This window comes from Balaenoptera physalus (assembly GCF_965194825.1).
Source record: "Balaenoptera physalus genome assembly, chromosome: 10".
Lineage (NCBI taxonomy): Eukaryota > Metazoa > Chordata > Mammalia > Artiodactyla > Balaenopteridae > Balaenoptera > Balaenoptera physalus.
In genome coordinates, this window is record NC_138889.1 from 73,597,239 (window position 1) to 73,620,539 (window position 23,301).

The following is a 23,301-nucleotide window of genomic DNA, read 5'->3' on the forward strand; positions in this document are numbered from 1 at the left end:
TAGTAAAATAGCCTGAAAGCAATGGAAAGATCTATACCTGCGTATGTTTTCCAGCTATCTGGAGACCTGGTTGTTTTTTGATTAACTGAATGCTCTATTCAAGAAACCAGAAATCAGTTATGACAGTCAAGTTGTAAGATTTGACGATCTGTTTGGTGATCACAATCTATACGCTAACAATGAAAAATCAGAAGGAGATATTAAGGAAACAATCCCATTTACCATCGCAACAAAAAGAATAAGATACTTAGGAATAAACCTACCTAAGGAGGCAAAAAACTGGTACTCAGAAAAGTATAAAACACTGATGAAAGAAATCAAAGATCACATAAACAGATGGAGAAATATACCATGTTCTTGGATTGGAAGACTCAACATTGTGAAAATGACTATACTACCCAAAGCAATCTACAGATTCAGTGCAATCCCTTTCAAACTACCAATGGCATTCTTCACAGAATTAGAAAAAAATTTTTACAATTTGTATGGAAACACAAAAGACCCCAAATAGCCAAAGCAATCTTGAGAAAGAAAAACGGAGCTGGAGGAATCAGGCTCCCCAACTTCAAACTATACTACAAAGCTGCAGTATTCAAGACAGTATGGTACTGGCACAAAAACAGAAATATAGATCAACAGTACAGGATAGAAAGCCCAGAGATAAGCACACACACCTATGGTCACCTAATTTATGACAAAGGAGGTAAGAACACACAATGGAGAAAAGACAGCCTCTTCAGTAAGTGGTGCTGGGAAAACTGGACAGCACATGTAAAAGAATGAAATTAGAACACTACCTAACACCATACACAAAAATAAACTCAAAATGGATTAAAGACCTAAATGTAAGGTCAGACACTATAAAACTCTTAGAGGAAAACATAGGAAAAACACTCTGACATAAACCACAGCAAGATCTTTTTTGACCCACCTCCTATAGTAATGAAAATAAAAACAAAAATAAACAAATGGGAACTAATGAAACTTAAAAGCTTTTGCACAGCAAAGGAAACCATAAACAAGACGAAAAGACAACCCTCAGAATGGCAGAAAATATTTGCAAATGAAGCAATGGACAAAGGATTAACCTCCAAAATATACAAGCTGCTCATGCAGCTCAATATTAAAACAACAAACAACCCAATTAAAAAATGGGCAGAAGACCTATATAGACATTTCTCCAAAGAAGACATACAGATGGCCAAAAGGCACATGAAAAGATGCTCAACATCACTGATTATTAGAGAAATGCAAATCAAAACTACAATGAGGCAGTTTCTGACTTCACACCGGTCAGAATGGCCATCATCAAAAACTCTACAAGCGATAAATGCCGGACAGGGTGTGTAGAAAAGGGAAACTCTTTTGCACTGTTGGTGGGAATGTAAATTGATACAGCCACTATGGAGAACAGTATGGAGGTTCCTCAAAAAACTAAAAATAGAACTACCATATGACCCAGCAATCCCACTACTTGGCATATACCCTGAGAAAACCATAATTCAAAAGGACACATGTACCCCAACTTTCACTGGAGCACTATTTACAATAGCCAGGACATGGAAACAACCTAAATGTCCATCGGCTGATGAATGGATAAAGAAGATGTGGTACACATATACAATGGAATATTACTCAGCCATAAAAAGGAACAAAACTGGGTCATTTGTACAGATGTGGGTGGACCTAGAGTCTGTCATACAGAGTGAAGTAAGCCAGAAAGAGAAAAACAAGTGTATAGTAATGCATATATGTGGAACCTAGAAAAATGGTACAGATGAACCTATTTGTAGGGCAGGAATAGAGACATAGATGTAGAGAACGGACATGTGGACACAGCAGGAGAAGGGAAGGGTGGGAGATTAGGTTTGACATAAATACACTACCATGTGTAAAATAGAGAGCTAGTAGGAACCTGCTGTACAGCACAGGGAGAGCAGCTCAGTGCTCTGTGAGGACCTAGCTGGGTGGGATGGGGAGGGGTGGGAGGGAGGTCCAAGAAGGAGGGGATATAGGTATACATATAGCTGATTCACTTCATTGTACAGCAGAAACTAACACAACATCGTAAAGCAATTTTACTCCAATAAAAAAAAAAAAGAAACCAGAAATCAGTTATGACAGTCAAATTGTAAGATTTGATGATCTGTGTGGTGATCACAACCTACGAGGTGATCACAGAAGGATAGATATCTCCTCCTTTTCTGTTACCTGCATTTTTTAAAGTACAATAATAATAATAATAATAAAGTTAATTGTAAAAGCAATGCACCCTCTTCCAGTCTTTTTTTAAATGCCTGTTTTTATGTAGCTGAGATTATACTGTATTTACATCACTATGTTCTAGGGGTTTTTTTCTACCTGATGTTACATTGAAAGCATTATCCTAAATCATGAAAACTTATTTGTCAGTATCACATTTAACAGTCTATAACAGCCGATCACATGAATATACCATAATAAATTTAACAATTTTCTTAATATTGAAAACCAGGGTTATTTCAATGTATATTTAAAATTTTTAACTAATTTTCTTATACAAAAGCAATAAGTGTTAGAAAAAAAATTTTAAACTAACCTAAAACAATAAAAAATAATTTATAATTCTACTACACAAAGTCATTTGCCTTTGTACTCTTAACCACTTGAGGTATACTGTATATCACAAATCTGGGTCTCCATAGTCAGAGCCCAGTTGTATTGAGAAGGAAAGATATTGTATTGATATGGAGGCCAAGGTCCTAAACACAGAGTTCAGATTACATCTTCTACCGAACTGCCAATAACCTGAGCTTTCCTCCCACAAGGGATCCCTAGGAATTCCAGGGTATATTTCGACCCTAAAATGGAGTCCATGAAAGGGCCCTGCCAGAGACCAGTGTGTGATGTGATGATACACAATAAATGAAATCAGACAGTCTTAACAGAAAAATATCTGTTGTGGGGAGGCCAACTTCAAAAGCCCAACTTCATTTTTCTTTGCCCGGGTGTCCACCCTTACATTACACATATTCCAGCCACAGGCTGGAAGTCCTCCAACGGTAGACTACATGTTTGCTCTACCACTGTGGATCTGACCTGGTCTAACTGATCTGCTAAGACTAACCTCTGGCTGGAAGCCAATATCTCACTTTTGCCTGCTCCTCTGGGCTTTTCCACAGACAAATTTCAGGTCATCTAACAGTTTCTCCACTCCATCTAACCTTCAAACATAAAATCTAGAAATCTGAGTCTGCACAAAGCATTACAAAGAATTACACAGAATAGGGTGGAGAGGAAACTTGGAACTAGTTTTTCTTTTTCTCGAACCTCTGTTATTTATCACTAAAGAAGGTAACAGCTTCCTACCCATGTGCACTTTCTTGCTCTCCATCACCTTCTGCTTCTAAGCTCATTCTTCTACCACTATAACCATGTTGATTCCTTCAAACCCCAGCCTCCAGCTACTAAACTGATTATTTGGGAGCCATCATAACATTCAAAATTCTCAGCGAAATGCAGGTCGGGGGAAGAAGGGGCTGACAGCCACAGAAATAAAGGTCCTTTAGAACAAACAAATACCTGAAGCAGCAGCTAGAGATCCTTCTTCCCCCAGAAGTTTCAGTTCTCTGATTGTCTCCTTAGACACCATTCAGTTATACTAATCCTAAAGTGCCCTGTATTTAACTAATTCTATACATATTAACAAACAATTTCTGCCACATCCAGCTTTAAAAACGCCAAACTAGGACTTACTTAACATCTTTTATTAAATAACAGTACATAAGTTATGTTTTTCCATTTAGGTAACTGGTTCCTGACATCATCACAACTTTTGAAAGGGAACAAAAGTTATTGGACAATCAAAAGTAAAATCAGTTTTCTTGGGTTTCCCTCCCCCCCTTTTCCTATGAATAATACAACTAAAGAATGTATAAGGAAGAGCCAACATTTGCATGGCTGGGAAATGAATGATGTTATTACAGCACAAAACAAGCATGGCCTGTTAGAGTTCTTTAGAAGAGTAACTCCACCTTGTCAACATGTTCAAGCAGCAGCCAAGTCAGCCTAGCTGAGAGCTCTTTCCAGCTGCACTAATCTCAGCCACTGTAGAAAACTCATCTGTAGACATTTTAAGATAAAAATCTTCCACTGAAGTGTGTGTTTAACAAAAGTCATGACTGTGACCTGAGGTTGGACTTTACTCTTTATTCTGATCTGTGAATTCCTTAACTTTCATTGTTTAGTGTTACAACTTTACTATTTTCTTAATGGATTCGGTGGCAGATAAAATGAATTCAGTGTCTCACAGTGAGACATTACACCTTTTGCATCATTTATTTTCTTTTATTCTGAAGAAGTAAAAATATCTGACTCTAACATTAATAACTTTGAGTGGGAGTTACCTTATGTGAATTAAAAATGGTTATGTCAGTATATCCTTTCAAAATTTAAAAGATATTTCCCTGTGCTATATCAAGTGTCACACAGTATATCAATTTTTATTTCCCATCTCTCAAGTCTGGTATGCATACTGTTTAACTTCTTAAATTCTAAGTATAGACATAATTCACAAAAGCCGGGCAAATGCTTGACTTACAGGAGATGGCATACATAAGATTTATATGAACAACTTTATTTTAAACAAGAAGACTTTTGCGTTTTGTGCTGCTACATCGCTAACTTCATCTGTGTATTTAAAAAAAGCTATAAAATAAATTGGAAAGGTTCATTTTCTATCCCACAGGCACTACTGATCTAATAGAAAAGCCCGTTTTAGTGTGAAAAGTAAGAATTTGACCCTATTTTCCAGAATAAAATACCACATCCCCTTTTAGACAATCTCCAGGCAGCTCTAATTCTTGGTCAACCATTTCTGAGTACCTGATAAACCTTACTGTCCTCTTACTGACAATTGAAATAGCTCTCATTTGGCAGCCAGAGAAAATTTTTGCTCTTTCTTTTCCTCTAGTGGTGATAATAATTGATTATAGCGCATCCACGTTGATTATCCTATATTCACATCACTAATTTGTGGGTTCTAAATGTGCATATGTATGTAGACATAAACATGCTTACACATGTAGACACAAAGTATGTACATGTGCCTTTCTCTCTCTCTTTTTTTTTTAATAGCTCTTTATTGGAGTATAATTGCTTCACAATACAGTGTTAGTTTCTGTTGCACAACAAAGCAAATCAGCCATATGCATACACATGTCCCCATATCCCCTCCCTCTTGCGTCTCCCTCTCATCCTCCCTATCCCACCCCTCTAGGTCATCGCAAAACACCAAGCTGATCGCCCTGTGCTATGCTGCTGCTTCCCACCAGCCAACTATTTTACATTTGGTAGTATATATGTGTCGATGTTACTCTCACTTCGCCCCAGCTCCACCCTCCCACCCCATGTCCTCAAGTCCATTTTCTATGTCTACCTCTTTATTCCTGCCCTGCAACTAGGTTCATCAGTACCATTTTTTTTTTTTTTTAGATTCCATAAATATGCACTAGCATATGGTATTTGTTTTTCTCTTTCAGACAACTTCACTCTGTATGACAGACTCTAGGTCCATCCACCTCACTACAAATAACTCAATTTCGAACAGCTCATGGAGCTCAGTATCAAAAAAACAAACAATCTAGTTAAAAACTGGGGAGAAGACCTAAATAGACATTTCACCAAGGAAGACATACAGATGGCCAAGAGGCACATGAAAAGATGCTCAACATCACTAATTATTAGAGAAATGCAAATCAAAACTACAATGAGGTATCACCTCATGCCAGTCAGAATGTCCATTAACAAAAAATCTAGAAACAATAAATGCTGGAAAGGGTGTGGTGAAAAGGGAACCCTCCTACACTGTTGGTGGGAATGTAAATTGATACAACCACTATGGAAAACAGTATGGAGGTTCCTTAAAAAACTAAAAATAGAACCACCATATGACCCAGAAATCCCACTACTGGGCATATACCCTGTTTCTCTTTTAAGGACTCTGAAATTATTCCTATAGCTCGTACATAAGAATGACAACAACAATAATGATAGTGATAGATAAAATGCATTGAGCACTTAGTAGAGTTTTTTAAGATGATGATCTCTAATCCCAGAACTGGTAAGGTACTATCATTATTCATCTTTTAGGAACTAGGAAATGCAGGCTCAGAAACATTAAGTAACTTTTGTCACAGCTAGTAAGTAGCAAAACATGTCACAGAGCTAATAAGTAGTAGAACTGGAATTTAAATCTTGATTTATTTGTCCCTGATACTTGTGCTGCTTCTACAAAAATTTTAAATTACATACACTCTGAAGCAATGCATTTTATCCTTTTTACCTCCTATTTATATGTACAAATCTAGCTTAAAAGTGCATTCAGAGTCATACATTTCTCATATATGTGAAATGTAGTCAATTTCACAGAAAAAATAATTTTAAGCACCTTAAAAAATGACAGGTTGATGTCCTGAGTCAAAATTCATTCTGTTTAGATAGTAGAAGTCAAAGAGCATCTGAGTATTTATTTTCTAAAAGTTTTTGTCTTGTTGTGAAAGACTATGCTTCATTTTAATTTTAAATACCTTCTCCCAAAGGCACAAATCTAATGTCAACACATTCCTGTCTTGCCAATATACCCACATGTAAATAAAAATCAAGTTATTAGAAAACTAACTAAATTTATTAAAATTGTTTAAACCATGATCCATTATAAGCTTTCTAGCTATTAAGTAAAATAGCTATGACCAAAGTCAAAAGTATATTTCAACTGCTCAAGGATTATTTGTTATGCCCCAACCCTCAGTCCATTTTTAGATAGACAGATAGATAGATAAATAGATGAATAGTCCAAACAATTTAGAGTTCACATTTAATCATTTAGTCTGCATTACACTGTATATAGCAGTTTTTCTTAATCCTGATTGCCTGCTAGAATCATCTAGAGAGCTTTTAACAGTCCCCATCTGGGACCGTACCCCAGACCAATTAAATCGGAACCTCTGCAGTGGGACCCAGGCATCAGTATTTTTAAAAGGCTTCCAAGTGATTACAAGGTACAATCAAGGTTGAGAACCACTGGCATCAAATGCTGTCACTCACTGCTCCCTTTTATCAGCTGCAGAAGGTAGCTATAAAAACAGGTATTAACATTAAAGGGGACTGATCCTCAATATAGAGACATATCACTTTTAAGCCCCCAGAAAGTAATATAATTAGCTAAGAAGTTTATATGTAAAAACCAAAAGAGTCACTCAGCCATAAATACATTTCATACCACATTACAAAAAGATTCCGGTTATGTTCTTTTTATCTCTTTCCTTGTGGGCATGCAGCCACAGTTGTAGTAGTCCTGAGATATAAACTGATTCTAATGAGCAATCTTCAATTTTTTTCCATTTAAGGATAAAGAGAATGTAATGAGATTTTAGATGTTAGGTATTATTATCCACATTTTACAAACTGGAAAACTAAAGTGCACTAAGATTTATTCAAATCACAAAAAGGGCAAATTGAGATACATCCTGGAATGTTGGAAATAGTACTAGACTAGAAGTCAAAGAAAGTTGGGTTCCACTCATGGCTCTGACAACATGTAGCTTTTTAAACCTGGACAAGTCTGTTGTCTATGCCTCAGTTTCCTTGTAGAAAGTAAAGGATTTGGACTAGAGAAAGAGTTCCAAAGAAATTTCAAAGAAAAACAAAAGTGGGGGACTTACACCTATTTGGGAACTTTTTATTTTACCAACTAAAACTACTGGAAAACCAAGAAACAAAGCACATACCATCTATTATCACCTGTGCTTCATAAAAGGAAAGGACATTTTAATTCCAAAAAAGTAGAAAAAACATAATCTCAGGGTTATTTTTAAGTATAGCTTAACGATAAACTCACTATATTGTTGTACGATAGGAATAGCTACCCACCCTACCCCCAGTCAGTGAGGGAGAACCATGAGGACCTCTAGAGGATGTGTCCAAGTTTAACATTCTGTGAAAGTAGAAGAAGAATGGAGGGGGAACATTTAACATCTCTCAGTGTAGTGCTCTTTCAAGAGTTTCTTAAAATTCCATCATTAAAGAACTACCTTTATAATTTTTGCCATATCCAAGTACTCAGTTCTTACTTACTTAAAGTTTTATTTAAATTGACTTTTTTTTTTTGCTTAAATAAATTTATTTCAATAGCACTACCTCAAATAGAAAACCAATAGAAAATCACTTGTCATAATTAGAAGATAACCAGATAACAATGAAAATAAAAGTTTTACTTGATTTTATTTAAATTCTAAGCTAAGCACTATTGTCTCCAAAGGCTCTGAGACTAAGATGATCTCTCTCTCTTACAAAGAGAGATTAGCACATCCTAGAAAGGTATTAAAGTGTGCTAGCACTAAACTGAGCCCTCAATGTAATCACAGAGATCAAGGGAAAAACAGAAAAGAGCTGCTTTTTCCTTGGGGAATTGATACAGTGTTATGTAATGTCATATGCTGGCACCACCGGGATCATCTGCCCACTGGGCTCCATAGCCCCCTGCCCCTGAAGAGGTAATGCACGCGCTCATTTTCATTAATCCCAGAAGGAAGCAGAGACTTTGGATTCCCTGTATTTTCAGTATCACTGATTTGAGAGGGAGCTGGGGAGTAAAGTCTGAGAGATAAGAAGTAGATAAGATAGAGGAGAGAGGGTCACCAAAGAGGGTTGGGGAAATTGAAGGATAGTGCATGAAAAGCACTGAGATTCACCATCAGGCTCTCGTCAGCTGAATGAGGTCTTTGCCATAAGGCCACATTTAGAAAATAAGTAGCAAGCTGATTAATAATTCCATATAGCAGCTCAAAGGATCTGGTCCAGTATCACCTCTTTTTATTTCTAGATCCACTCCAACTTTAACAGTCTAGCGTGATTAACTCACACAGAGTTTCTAATCCACAATGAGAATTTATATCTTTATCTAAGGCCCTTGCTATTCATGAATTATAGCAGCTTTACCTATTCTTTATAATTCAGAAACTTCATTATTATAATGTTATAAGCAGGCTATACAGCATCTATCATTACTTAAAAAGTTAATTCGATTACATAAAAGAAATAATTAGATTTGCATTTTTATCTTGGTTTTAAACTTCCAAAGAAGATCATAACAGCCTGCCCATGGGCAATTAAAAATCGCGTACAGCAGAAAAATAGAGAGAGGAGAGAGGGTCTGTTTTTCCTGACTAATTCATGGTTGAAGATAGAATTACAAAATATTTTAAGGGTTTGCTGAAGCTGGGGGCTAATCCTAGACTTCTAAGCTTTGTTTATAACTCTCATTTCATTGCAAGAGAGTATCAGATACATGTACAATGCCAATAGAAGTATCAAATTACTTTCAGTGGGTTTATTTGGTCCTGTTCAGAGGCTGTTGAAAGGAGATCCGTTACCTGATCAATAACACCCGAAAAAGGACTATTTGCTAGAGCCAAAACAGGAGCAGTGTAATTGCTTTCTGTTTATCAATGCTAAATACAATTAACAAAGAGATACAACATATACAACATAAGACAGAGGAACTATGTGAGACTGGCAGGCCCCTTACTTTACTTAGTCTTTCTGCTGGCTGTTCAGCCAGTTCCAAAGGACAATAAAGGCAAGGTCCAGCTCTTAAAATTAGAGGTCACTTAGATACTTAATGATGAAGCATATCTTCAAATATATATCTATGATTATTATCCTGGCAAGAAATTAATTAACCAGGTCATGCAGGCCATGAAGGCTAATGTACAAAGTAATTATTTCTGATCTTTAGACAACTACTTCACATGAAAAGGTAGTCCTTATTCTGCTCAGCAGATACCTGAAATGCCTGTAGTTAATCATACTGAAGGAAACAAAAGGCAAGGTTTATCTCCTTAAAAGGTGAGAGTACATCTCAAATTATTCTGTTTACTGGTTCAAGAACAATCACCTACCTCCCTGCTCATAATATTGATATGTCTACTGGTTACGTAGGAAGAAAGGAGAACACACATTTAACGGCACTCAAGCACATGACAAACACACAGAGACACAAAATACGCAAATAGCACAAATGAATATATTATAATCAAAATAGAAAACACTATATATGAAAAATACTCACATACTCTAAAGAATAGAGTGAAGCTTCAGTGACGAGACAAACACTTGGCTGTGTAAATAAGCAGTATGTATTAGAGCATTTAAAAGAGAAAGTTTTCAGAAAAGAGAAAGTATCTGCAAAGCAGCAGCAATGGCATTAGTTCAGGCCTTCCACAGATTGAGTTCACCATCTAATTCATGTATTAAATTGCGAGGGAAGGACAATGAATATTATATGCTAATCATAAAGATTAACAAAGAACTGAGCTAAGAATTTCAAGTTTCACAGTTTTACCCAAAAAGGTATATGTATATGAATTGACTAAATCATTGGCTCTGGCCCAGGAGGCCAAGTGCCCAAATAAAATCCCAGCCCATCAGTCCCTTCTTAAGAGACCACTGTTGTTTGGTCAGTGATGTGAGGCAAGGACGCCACCTGTACGGGGGGGTCTAAAGAGATATTTGGATCAATATTTGGATCACACCATTCATGTCTGAAAAAGTAAGTTTCTCACAGAGATATTTTAATAAGGTGAATTCTCTTGCAAAGATTAAGTTCTAGCAATGAAATGCCATCGTTAAATATGTTCCTACTGACATGCTATCAAAACCAAAGACCGTGGTATATTGTATCCATGAAGAATATCTTTAGATTCAAAAACCATGACATGGTCAAATGAGGTTAGATGAATAAATATATGGACGGATCAAGAAATCAAGATTTATAAAATATTTTCCGGTTTGCTTAGATTAGACTTACATTTAATGTTTGATTAAAATGCTATAAATATGTGTTGATATGCCCAATGGATTCAAACTGAATTTTGTTTCCTAGTCAACATAACTCATAAGTAAAATGCTTCAAAAGATTGGCTAAGATACTATGGTGTGGGAGAAAGAGGAAGAAATTACTAAAGCAGTTATTTGTCCTTTGGAATTATAACATGAGAATCAACATTCTCAAATCCAAGGATCCATATTCCATGATCTATTAGTTTTGCTATCCACAAAGTTAATAAAACTGTGCTATTTCTGTCTTGGAAATATCAAAAATGTCTATTTTGGGCTCCATATCCAGGGAATTACTTAATAGGTAACAAATTAGAGGTATCGCCATTTTCCCCAAAGCACAGAGGGATTTGAATTCACTAAGCAAACAGCCTCCTAAAAGATCTGTTGACATTAAAGAATTTTAATAATCATTTAAAGTTATTAACCTGATTTTTAAATGGTAAAAATTGACTCATCAAAAGTGTAAAAACATTAGTTCACAAAATCATTCATCTTATGGTTTCAACATGGCTTAAAGACCATATATGGTCTTAAAAGTATCCCTTTAAAAATTTAATTAGAATTTACCAAGGCAAAATTACATTAAAATTATATTAAAGGAAAAAATACATAAATGAAATAATTTTTAACTACATATACAGAATAAGTTTTGAAGGACTGCAAATAAAATAAGCAGTGGACTTTTACAATACTATCTTAATCATGCCTTTTCCTATCGCTAATGAAAAATCCTGCTTTCCAGTATGCAAACCATCCAGGTTTTCATTTGCTTCCATTATAACAGACCCAGATGTGTTTGTGTGTGGTTGTTATAAGAGGTTAGACACTCTTCCCTTTCTTTCTAGTACAGCTTGCAAATTTCAAAACAACAGTACTAATTCAGAAGTCAGCATTCTGAACTAGAAGTAAAGAATAATCTTTAGATGTATTATTTAGATCTATGTATGTACATAGATCCCAAGCATCAGGTGAATGTAACCACCTGATACTTGGGATCTATGGCCAATTGCCATGGCTTAATCTTGCTGACCATGTTAGCAAATAGGTTCTAGGATACAAGATTTTAAAAGAAGGAAAAAGGTCAAACGTGGGATCTCAAATTGTCGCTGTATTCATTTGCTTTCAGAAGAGAAAGGTTTTGTATTTACTATCTTACTCTGTTTTGTTTTCAAAAGGGAGAATGTTTCATGATAGAAAAATGTTTGAAGCATTTCTTAAATCTCATATTTTTCTCAAATTAAAATTAGTCCAACAACAGTCTCTCTCCTAAATTTGATCACGCCTATGGCTGGTCAAAAACCTTATTTGAAAATACAGTGAACCCATTCCCCTTCCAAAAAAACAACTAGAAGTCTGAATATCAAATACATGCTTTGTAAGTGTCAGAGATTAATATGTTTTGTGTAAGGAGAAGTGTTTTTCAGTATTTGAAAAATTCTTTGAATGGTCTCATGCTCGATAAGATAAATACTGACAAGATATGCAGTGAAGCAGTAGCTCAGGACAGAATAAACTATAAATATAGGTTATTGCCTCCTCTTATTTTTTAAAATATGAATTCGTGTTACAAAGAATCCCATATTTCTAAAATTAATGTAACTATTTTGAATCTCTCTATGATTTTATAATTTATACTGCTGAGATCAAAGCCTGATTAGCTTCAATTTTTTAAAATTTAAACAATGAGAAATATCTACAAATTTAAAAGCAATTAAACTTCTATTAAAACACTTGAAAAACCAACTTTCTTGTCTTCTCAAATTGAACATTCTGATGAATAATATTTTAAGATCATGTCCTATAGTTTCCTGAAAAAGATATCAACTTTATATAGTCAAGTTACAACTATAAAATCATATGTAATCAATAAATGCCTATAATATTTCATTAAAATACTTTGATTTTGTTGCTATTCATCTGAGATCCTCAGTACAACAGGCAAACGTCAATTAAGACAGCCAGTTAATGCAAACAACTTTGGACTAAGAAGTGAAATATATTCAAAATAAACAAAGAAGTAAGTAATAAAGAGGTAGTAAAAACATTAATAGTAAGTAACTGATATGAGAACATCTCAGGGAATTTCTTCCATTTCTGCTTTACAAATAGGAGAAACAGAGAGAACTAAATGATCAGGTTAGGTTATTTAACACCTACTGAGTTCTTAGAGAGGGATCTAGAGAAAAATGTAGGAAGCCACAGGCTAAAAATCTTGACCTTAGCAGTGGGAGACACACTGAAAATTCTAATAAGGGCAGAACAAGGGAACACCTGGACAGTTATTTAATTAAGGATCTCAGCATGAGTCATGAGGTATCAGGATGAGAAATTATTTCAAGATTTAATTATAAAGGCTGACTGTCCCAAATGCCAGAGATGTACCGTCTCCTCTATGTTTGGATTCTGTATTTTGAAACATACAGACTTGAGTATGGAATATAGAATCAGAACTAATTAAAACAGCAACAACAACAACAAACACTGGTTAAGACCTCCTAGTAAAGACACCTGGACAAAATGCCAAATTAGGTACAGGTACTTCTTCAGGCACCAAATTGGTATTTTAAATGCAGTGACTACTACCTGGAACACTAAGTGTGATTACAAAATGAAGCAAAAATCTAAGTTACAATCACTGGCTTTCATCAGTGAGGTGAAATAAGTTATGACTTTATGTAAACGATTTTTTAAAATATAGGAAGGTGTGATACTAATCTCAAGGAAAGGACTAATATAATTCAGAATATACTGCCCCAACTAGGCTGAACCATAGATCCCGGTGGTTAGAAAATATCTGCAGCAACCAAGAGAAACCCAGAGACTGTGGTGGCTACATATAACTCTGGGATCAATATTCCTGAGGATTAATCACCAGACAACCAGTTGCTTATTCTAAGGCTTTCTAGAAGTCACACACCTATGTTCCTATTCAAAAATGGAGACCACTTCCCTTACCTATGTCAAAAAGCTGTTAGCTGAATTAACAATCAAATTTCTAAAGGAATGACAGAAATCAGAATTCTTTCCCAGGCCCATGCAATTATGATCTACATATTGTGTTAACCTGCCAGAAAAAAAAAAAAAAAAAGAAAGAGAGAAAAGAAAAGAAAAGAAATGAAGAAAAAAAAAAAAGAAAGAAAACAAAAGAAAAAGGAATTTCTAAAGTGTGTTACAATTATTCCAGAACAAGTTTTTCTTCCTTTCTAGACTATAAGCTTCTTGAAGACAGACAATTACTTATTAATCTTTATGTTCTCTTCAGTGCCTAGCAGAAATGCAGTTAATATCTGTTAAAGAACAAATTAATTATTACCAACCTTTTCCTAGGTCATAAGATTCTTCTCATAATTGGCCCAGACAGTCCTAACAAGCAAATAAACATAAGCTTCTACCCATGATACTACTAGATGGTAAAATATAAAGCAGCAAGTAGTTTGTGGCAATAAAACTAGCATGTGTATGCTACCTTGGAAACCATTAGGTTTCCACCAGGTTGTGTTAGGCAAATGGCAGAAGGAAAAAAAGATAAGGTTTATTCTGCTTACGCATCACATCAGAAAAGAATGCTTAGACTACCACCAAGTCGATATTTTCTACATCCACTTATACAGTTGTATACAACATCCCTGAATAACAAACAGCCCTATTGGTGCTGTTTATAAGAGAAGGGTGCATTTGCAGCATTTTAAATTCCATTTTCAAGGAGAAAAGTATCTAAGTATAATCAGACGAGAGTAATAAAATACACTGACCTGGATCTGTTGCTGCAGGAGATTAATTTTGTGCTGCTGTTGCAGAAGTTGCTGCTGTTGTCTTGCAATCTATCAGAAATAAAGTTTCATTAAGTTAAAATGAAATGCTTACACCTTTGCCATTACCTCAGGTACCTCTCCTGGTATTACAAGGATGCTTTACTGTACTTCTACATGAAAGAGTTCCTATAAAATGAGAGAGGCAGAATCAGAAAGTTGGAGAAAAGGAAATATTTCAAACAGGTGCCATCTCTCTGCTTGCCCCTAAATCTTTACCTGTACATGAAAACTACCCCCTTGTATTACATTTGTGAGCAGTTCATCTATATCTGCACTGGTCATCTGGAAAGAATGGGAATTTCAAAATCTCATCCTTGAAGAATAAAAACAGGAAAACTCTGGCTACATTCTTCTAAGGAGCTTAATTTGTATTTAAAAAGTAAAATCTGTAAGCAAAGATAGAAAAGAACTTTCTATTACTTATAATATGGCTACTTTGGTGAAACCTTTTCTACTGTAAAGATTTTCAGAACTGATAACACAAATATTGTCAAGGGAGTGCCAAAAAAATACAGCAAAAGGCAAAAACCTTTATCTTTTTTTGTTGATATAATGTGTAATGTACAAAGCATTTTTAAAAACAAACACAATTTAATATTTATTCACATCCTTTTGAGGGTAATGTGTTAGTTTTACAGTACAGGATCCACATACAAGTTTTGTATTCCCTGCTTCACCCAACAATCAAATTCAACATCTTAGCACATCATCTCGTCTATAAAAAGAAACATTAACTACTTAATGCAAGCCCTATTGAAGACTGAAATCTGCCCCTCAGGAGAGCAGGGAACTTCTGTAGGATAATGGTGTTTACTACAAAACAGGAGTTAGGTGTCAGGCTACTTATTACCTCAAAATCTGAGCTGCTGGAGTCTGAAGCCCATGGGAATGCCCCTTAGTGAAAACACTCACTGCCAACCTAGGAAGCCAGAGAAAAAAATGGCCAGAAAGCACTTAGAAGGACTTGGTTTAGTGGTGCCCTATAGGCAAGAGTTATGTTCTTCCTATTCCTTCTATTTCCAAAATATTCTAGAATGGACAATGTTGGAAGTGGAAATGAGTGTGAACCAGCCCTCAGCTGTATACTTCCTGAGTCCTTTTGATATTTTAGCATAGAGTAGAGGGACACACCCAAATCACATTCCTTTCAGCAGAAGATGACAAATAGCAATCTGCCCCCAAATGTGGCTTAATGGTTTCTGGTGATGACTGGTTCATACTGGAAGTCATGATAAAGCTACCCCTAACGAAGGGTACTGTTTGAGAAATGGGATCACTCCTCCCCAAAGCTTTATAAGCAAAATGGAAACAGTATTTAATCAGTTTGGAAAGGCCCACTCTGCCTATCACCATTCAAATCAGAAATGGACAACTCACTCTGCAATTCTAGGTATACATGCTGGATCTCTGAATATTTATTTCCTCTTAGGCATCCAGTGAAACACCACTAGACATCTAATATTGATGGTCCCTCCTAAATGATAAAGTGCTGCACAGAAATGCATCCAAAACACCACAGTGCAATTACTATCATCCACTCTAGATGTATGGGTTTGACACAGTGAAGTATGGTACATAAGCACCATGTGGCTCAAATTCTGAATTTTATTTGCCAATCGGTTGAGCTACATGCTCGCTTCATTGAGCATGACAACCTAGTTTTAAGTGTCATTTAATTTTCATTTTGAAATATAATTACAAAGTGTTCACTGTAAGATATCACTCGTCTGCAAATGTGTCAAGATTAATTTGTGCTAGCTTATTCACAAGTGTCAATAGTTAATTACTGTGTCATCTCTGGAGAGCTAAATGACGTTCTAACTTCTGATTTTTTACAGTGTTCCTTTATGTTATTTTCCATTAGGGGCTGAGTCCATATCCCTACATGCGGGCAAATATTCAAGCATATAAAATACCACACGTCACAACTCATTAAAATCAACAGAGCATATATTGCTCTATATACCCCTATAAAATACATTTAACTGAAAAGATAATTCCAGTAATAATGTCAGATTCCTAAAAACTGCACATTAATTTGGGTCTATCTGATCTAAAGCATCAGGGACTACTCTATAGGATCATTGTTATTAGATTAATGCACTCTTATGAGACAGGAAAAACATTTGGGAAAGTGATTTATTTTTTAAAAGATACACACAAACTTTGCTATCGTTCTTCCTTCTCACTTCCAAATCAATGAAGTCAAATTCTTCCAGGAGCCATGTGTTAATTTGTTTTTAATGATTTACCTATGCTATAAATAAAGTGACCATATAATTTATCATCCAAACCAGGACAACTTTTGCAAGTGGAAGAGGGGAGTATTAATAATTACTCTGGAAAACAGACATTAACCAGAGCTATTCTGGAAAAACTGAGACATATGGTCACCCTAGTTTGAACCAGTGAACTGAAAGATTCTCAAAGTTTTTCTAGACCAGGATCCTCCTTTACTGGATGAGAGAAGAGTAAGGCCCAGAGAAAAGCGATTTACTCATAGTTAAGCTACACTGGGAATATACGTGATGCCTACATGAATAAGTATCCCCAAGTAATTAATCAAATCCAAATGTTCTGGAACAATGTTATCATTTCAGTTATGCCCAGTTGCTATGACGCCTTTCTTTGTCCTCCACATATATTCCCTCAGTATTCTCGGTGACCCTGGATTTCCAGAAGGCTTCTTTCTTTCCTTCTTTTTTTTAGGAAGGCTTATGACAAATAAACCAATCAATGTGATTACTCGCTGAGCTTGGCACATTCCACACCTCCAGTTCATCAGCTGCTTTTGCAGGGCTCACCTGTTCTTGCTGTTGGCGAGCAAGGTCCATTTGCTGCCGTTGTTTCTCAATTTGTGAGGCTGCCAGTTTTTTCTGTTCATCATGCGCTGCCAGGAGCTGCTCCCGTAAACTGATCAGCTGGGTAATCATGGTAGAGAGCTGCCGTTCTTTTTCTGCCAAGCTCTCAGGTGTACCTAAAATGGAAGCGAAAAGATATCTCACAAGTTTGAGAAAAGTCTGAATGAATTAGGGAAGCGAGTGGGTGGGCAGATTTAGAAAGGGACTACCCGGGGACACTTAAATATCTGGGACAATAAGTGGAGGTCACTGTAAGTGCAGGAGCTCTATGGAGTAGCAATGGAATGAACGCTAGGGTTAGTCATCGCCCCTGCCAATAAAAAGGACTGTTGCCAATACAATTCTCACTCACTCTTCCCTCTTGCTCTTTAAAACAAAACAAAACAGAACAACCTACTCCATTCTCTCCCTTTCACCACATTCCCCTTCCCTCCCCACCCAAATCTATCTGATCAAGCTAGGAATCTTATGCTATTTAGTACCAAAGATTAGAAACTATGGGTTGTATTAATATTCTATAATCAACCTCTACCCTCAATGACTGACAGAGGATCTAAGACATAATAGGTGCTTAAATAATGTTACTTAGGAATTTTCTGATCACTGCCCTCATAAAATTTTTCTATTGTGCAAAGATCTGTCTCTGAATCTCAGAAGTCAGAGGTCACTCTTGGCCATGGGATGAGTGCTACAAAAAGAAAAAAAAATCTGTCTTGCCTCAGGTAAGAAAGAATTGAAACTGATTTTTTTTCTGGTGAGGGGATCAAGCTAAAGTTCCCAAGTTCATCCTTAAAGGCAATAACGTTGCTTGGGGGGCTCCCTCACCCCTTTGTCATTTGTCACTCTTCAAAGGGAAAAAACACATTCGAGGTTGAAAAGGTTATGATGTCGCTGCACACCTACGATATGCACTAATGGTGCTGAACAGTCTATTTATGGGCAAATTGCACAGCTCTCCTAAGTAAAGGGTACAGAATCCTTTTGTGAATCTAAATTAGAGCATTTTGCCATAGTATAAGATAAGAATTTCAACCCACAACCCACTGTATTTGAGCACACAGGTTTCATTATGAAGAAATGATCTATGCTTTGAAAGCTTTTCAGAAAGATGCCACCAGCTGTCAAAAGAGATAAAGATTGCCAATTTTTGTGTGTGTGGAAGAGGAGACTTCCAATCTCCTTATGAAACCCCCTCATTCCTGCTGGGAAAGCACCAGGACAATCTGAGAATCTGAACGTATTTTAATTAGGAATGGGCCTATTTTTTGAGTGGGTCCAGGGAAAAGCGAGCCTTCAGGTGATGCTGGCTAGCACGTACTAGTATGATTCCCACAAGGTAAGGCTGATAAGCTACAATATTTAGAATTACCTTGGTATTCTTAATGCCAATTAAAGTCCTTAAAAATAAATAAGTAAATACATAAATAAACTGTCAATATCCCATATCCCTTAAAGATTTACTGAGCTGAAAGGTGGCCTAAAAGCAAAATTAAAAGAAAAATAAGATAGTGAAATGATGTTAGAAAATGTACTCCACGGATAAGGAAACAAACACTGCATCAAGGATAGTGACCAGCTGTTCCTTATAGCTACTGAAAGTGATTTTTTTTAATGAGTTTTTATTTCAGCAATAGGAATTTCAGCTTGGTGAAAGAAAGAACTTCTTGATCCAGAAATGTTAAAATACAAAATCAGGTTCTTGGAGGGGATCATAAAAATCTCCTCCAAAGCACAACAAGCTCAACTAATATAAATGTTAATGATATATATGAATGAGAAGACATAAAACAAGTATGGAATTTACTTACTCATTTCATTAAATTTTAATTAAAAAAATATTTCTTGAATCTCAGGTACTATATCAAGAACTAAGGATACTGATACCATACCAAGAAAATGCACAGTTCCCTTTCACCTTAATCAAGTAATCACACATATAAATGTAAACTACAACTAAATAAGAATTATAAACAGGACAGACATTTGGGGGGAGATTGAACCAAGTTTGGGAGGCTCAAGTGTAGGGAAGTTATGCCTGACAAAGTAACAAGTTAACAGGAAGATGAAGAGTTAACTAGGCAAAGAGTTGGAGGGTGGTCAAGGAGCTTTTCAGTAGGAGAAAACAACATAGGCAAAGGCCCTGTGAGGGGGAAGGTGGTGGTGGAGAGTGTCAGTGTGTTCCAGAAATTGAAAGAAGGTAGTAAAACTTAAATAAGAAAAACAAAGGAGAGTAGAGGACCAAATGAGGCTAGGAAGGTAGGAAAAGTTCACACCATTCAGCTCCTTATAGACCACGCTGGATGAACTTCATGTTTATTCTAAGAAAATTTCAAAATCACTAAAGTACTTTAAACAAGAGATGATGTGGGTGTTCTGGCTACAGTGTGGAGAATAGTTTGGAAAGTTATGAGAACAGATAAATGGGGTTTATTACATATACTTTTTGGCAACATTCTGATCTCCGTGTAATTATCTTGTTATACCTATGTATATGAGGTGAGTAAAGAGAAGACTTACTGGATACTGGGAAAGTTACCGTACCATAATTCTTTGTTAATAAAGAAGAGCATTCATTGGAAATTTTGTTAATAAAGAAGAGCATTCATTGGAAATTTTGGGCAAGGACCAATACAAGAGTCGAATCTGGTATTTAGATTCTCCAGTAAAGACTGGAAAATTTTCTCTTCTCTCCCAGGTTAAACTTTGTCTTTTCAAAAATCTTCAATATATTTCCCTTTCTCCTCTGCATAGGAAACAGAGAAGCTGAAGATAACACACAAATGGCTTCTTAGCCTCTTCTGTTCAAGGTGAAGCCAACAGGTCTATAAATGCCTTGGTGCTTCCAATACTAATAGACGTGTATTTCTGAATTTACAGAATAACACCATTTAACTGAATCTTTTTACAAATCAGCATGACACTCAAATTGTTTAATTGTAAAAATTCAATGACGCCTAAATAAGTCTTTCATTGAACTTAAAAGATACATGTTTAAGAAGAAAACAAGCCAGAGATCAGTATGTTTAAATTGAAGAGTTGGGTACTCATATAAGGCTGTTGTTATCTTTTCCTTAAATTTGAGAAGCACATATATATTTTGAATAGATGTGAGTGGCATGACAAGTGCAGTTGGAATGAAATGTAGTAGTAAAACAAATCTAAAATTGCCCTTCAAATGGGAAATACACATATGGATATATATGTATACACACACACACACACACACATTAGCCTACACATTTAGAGAAAGTAAGCTGTTGTATGGTGTAAATTGATTTCTAGTTAATTTGATCCCCAAGCGACTATATATACATATATGTATGTGTGTGTGTGTGTGTGTGTGTGTGTGTGTAGTCATTTTTCTGTTCTATACCCATTGTATTTGTTCACATATAGTGGTTTAAACCCAGGTATTTAAAATCCATGGTGCTGGATTTTTGTTTTAATTAACAGCAAATATGTATGCAGCTATAATAAAAGCAACGTCAAATCTAAATCACGCTGACCAACCAACCTGTGAACACAAGTTATTTCATCTCAAAAATACTAGTTTAATTGAACATGAAACTTTGCCATAGCAAAGGAACTACAACTGCGAGAGTTGCTGAAAAAGCAGACAATTTATGGGACATAGTGGGGCAGCCTAAATACATATTAAGGAAGGCAAACGACCATACATTGGGTTGGCCAAAAAGTTCGTTTGGTTAATGAATACATTGTTCAATAAAGTTCTTTGTGAAAATGAAAAATGTGTCTTTTATTTTTACTTAAAACCGAATGAACTTTTTGGCCAACCCAATAGAATGCTCTTATGAGGTAGGCTAACTCTATGTTAAGAATATCTTGTCTTAAATCACTTAGAAAAAAAGCAGATCAGATCCTGAGGATCTGCCCAGGCCAGCAGAGGTCATCAGTAGCTGCCTACATCATCCGTTTTACATCCTTCAGGCTATCTTAAAATGATTCTCTAAAAAGCATTGCCAGAAAATAGTCTCTCCTCCACAAAAACAGAAGTAGTTTCATAAACCAAAAAAAGGGAACCAGCAAAAAAGAGCTTCCGTACACAGCTTCTCTACAAGTTAGGGCGCCTGCTTTTATCCAATATCACACACAGTGTGCGCCTGACACTCTCCGCTGTAAACTGTATCTATTCTCCAACTACAAAGACAGTGCAGTAGGGGTTTTTTCTTGGTGTTTTTTTTTTTTTTTTTCCATGGGGTCGTCTTTATCCCCAAACCACATCTGTCTTGAGTTTCTCTTAGATTAGTCAGGTGGATCAGTGCTCCCCAGGGCCTGCTCCAGCTGAAGTATTTTAATTTGACTAAACACCTGATTTATTTTATCTCTCCGATGAGAAAGGCAGTTTGTCTTAATAGAGCCTGTCAGCCCACAGCCCCATTCACAGCAATTTACAGGCAGCCAGGGACGCTGGAAGAGAAGAGTGCCGTGATTCTGTATTTTATCCTCCTCCAGAAAGCACCTAAAAGCAGCTATTCACTGCTACTGCATGTGGCATTTTAGAACTGAATTAGCTTTTTATTCAAGTAACTACACTTGTTGTGAATAGCTTATCTGTAAAATTGCTACATTCACTACTGATTTTATTAACCTTTGGCTCTATCACAAAATGGTCTTCAGTTAGGAAAGACCTTTAAAATTGACACATTTTTTTCTTAGGGGGCTTTATTCCAGTGACTTCAGATTTACTGAGTTTGATCCATTGAATTTTTACCAGTTGTACTTAAAATTTTGAGTCTCAATAGGAAGTCAATAGTGCGTAAATAAGGAAACACTTTTCAAAATGTAAATACAGCAGCAATTTCCCTCATCAAAAGTTTTCAAATACCATCTTTCACCATAACAGTTTCAAAATCAGCCCTCTAGCCTTTTTTGGTCATAATCTGAAGAACTTGAAAAAAATTAACTAAAATAGACTATTTATTTTAAACTTTACAAACTATAACTACCTGTCCCTAGGCCCAAAGCCAACAGAGAAAATTCAAAATAGATGAGAATTTGGGTAAAATAATAAGACAATTAGGATAAATCCCTTCTTGATATAGAATGAAAAATTAAAAGTCATTTAAAATTTATTTAAGTCTTTTTTTTTTCATGAGCTCATAAAAGTTAGCACCACAATCTGCTAGTTAATTTTGCCCATGTAAAATATACATAATTACAATCAGTGGTGCTAGAAATAAGACTGGGCATTGGGAAGTCCCTAAAGACTCCACATCTGGACAAGGGAGGCACCTTGCAGAGCACTTCACTAAATGGATTTGCCTCACCTCTTTTACAATATTCCCGTACCTAGGACTTTTACAATATAAAAGTCTTAAACGGGTCACTCTCTTAATGGCTGTCCCCTGAAAGTGGATCACTGCTATGTGGTGATGACTAAGTTTTTCTAATGAGAAAACCCAGAAACAAGCACAGCAGTGGAAAGAGAGACAGAGAAAATTAGAAACGGGGGTGTGGGGGAGAGAAAAAGAAAGAGAGGTGGGAGGGGAGAAACAAAGAGGGAAGTAGAGAGAGAGGGAAAGAGAATGAGCAAGGATGGCTAAATTAATTTTTGTGAGTTTCTCTGCATGTTTTTTATTTCTTCATATTTATGAAACGAAGGGCAATAGTGTTAAAACGCAATGTTCACCAAGCCAAATAAAACTAACATTAACAAATGGCATTATCTAGAAATGTGTCCTAGCAAATTGAAAATAATACTTCTATCTAACCATTCTCCTTTACTGGAT

The 23,301-nt window shown here is 35.9% G+C and overlaps 1 protein-coding gene across 19 annotated transcripts in view; it reads right to left on the reverse strand.

The window, feature by feature from the left end:
* SOX6 (SRY-box transcription factor 6) overlaps window positions 1-23,301 on the reverse strand; it is a 627,969-nt gene that overhangs the window by 195,165 nt on the left and 409,503 nt on the right. For all 19 annotated transcript variants that reach the window (XM_082476530.1, XM_082476545.1, XM_082476542.1 and 16 more), the window contains 2 exons: window positions 17,495-17,667; window positions 14,631-14,699 (listed from right to left, as the gene is read on the reverse strand). In XM_082476530.1, the coding sequence (XP_082332656.1) occupies window positions 14,631-14,699; window positions 17,495-17,667 (242 nt within the window). The remainder of the gene's footprint in view (window positions 1-14,630; window positions 14,700-17,494; window positions 17,668-23,301) is intronic.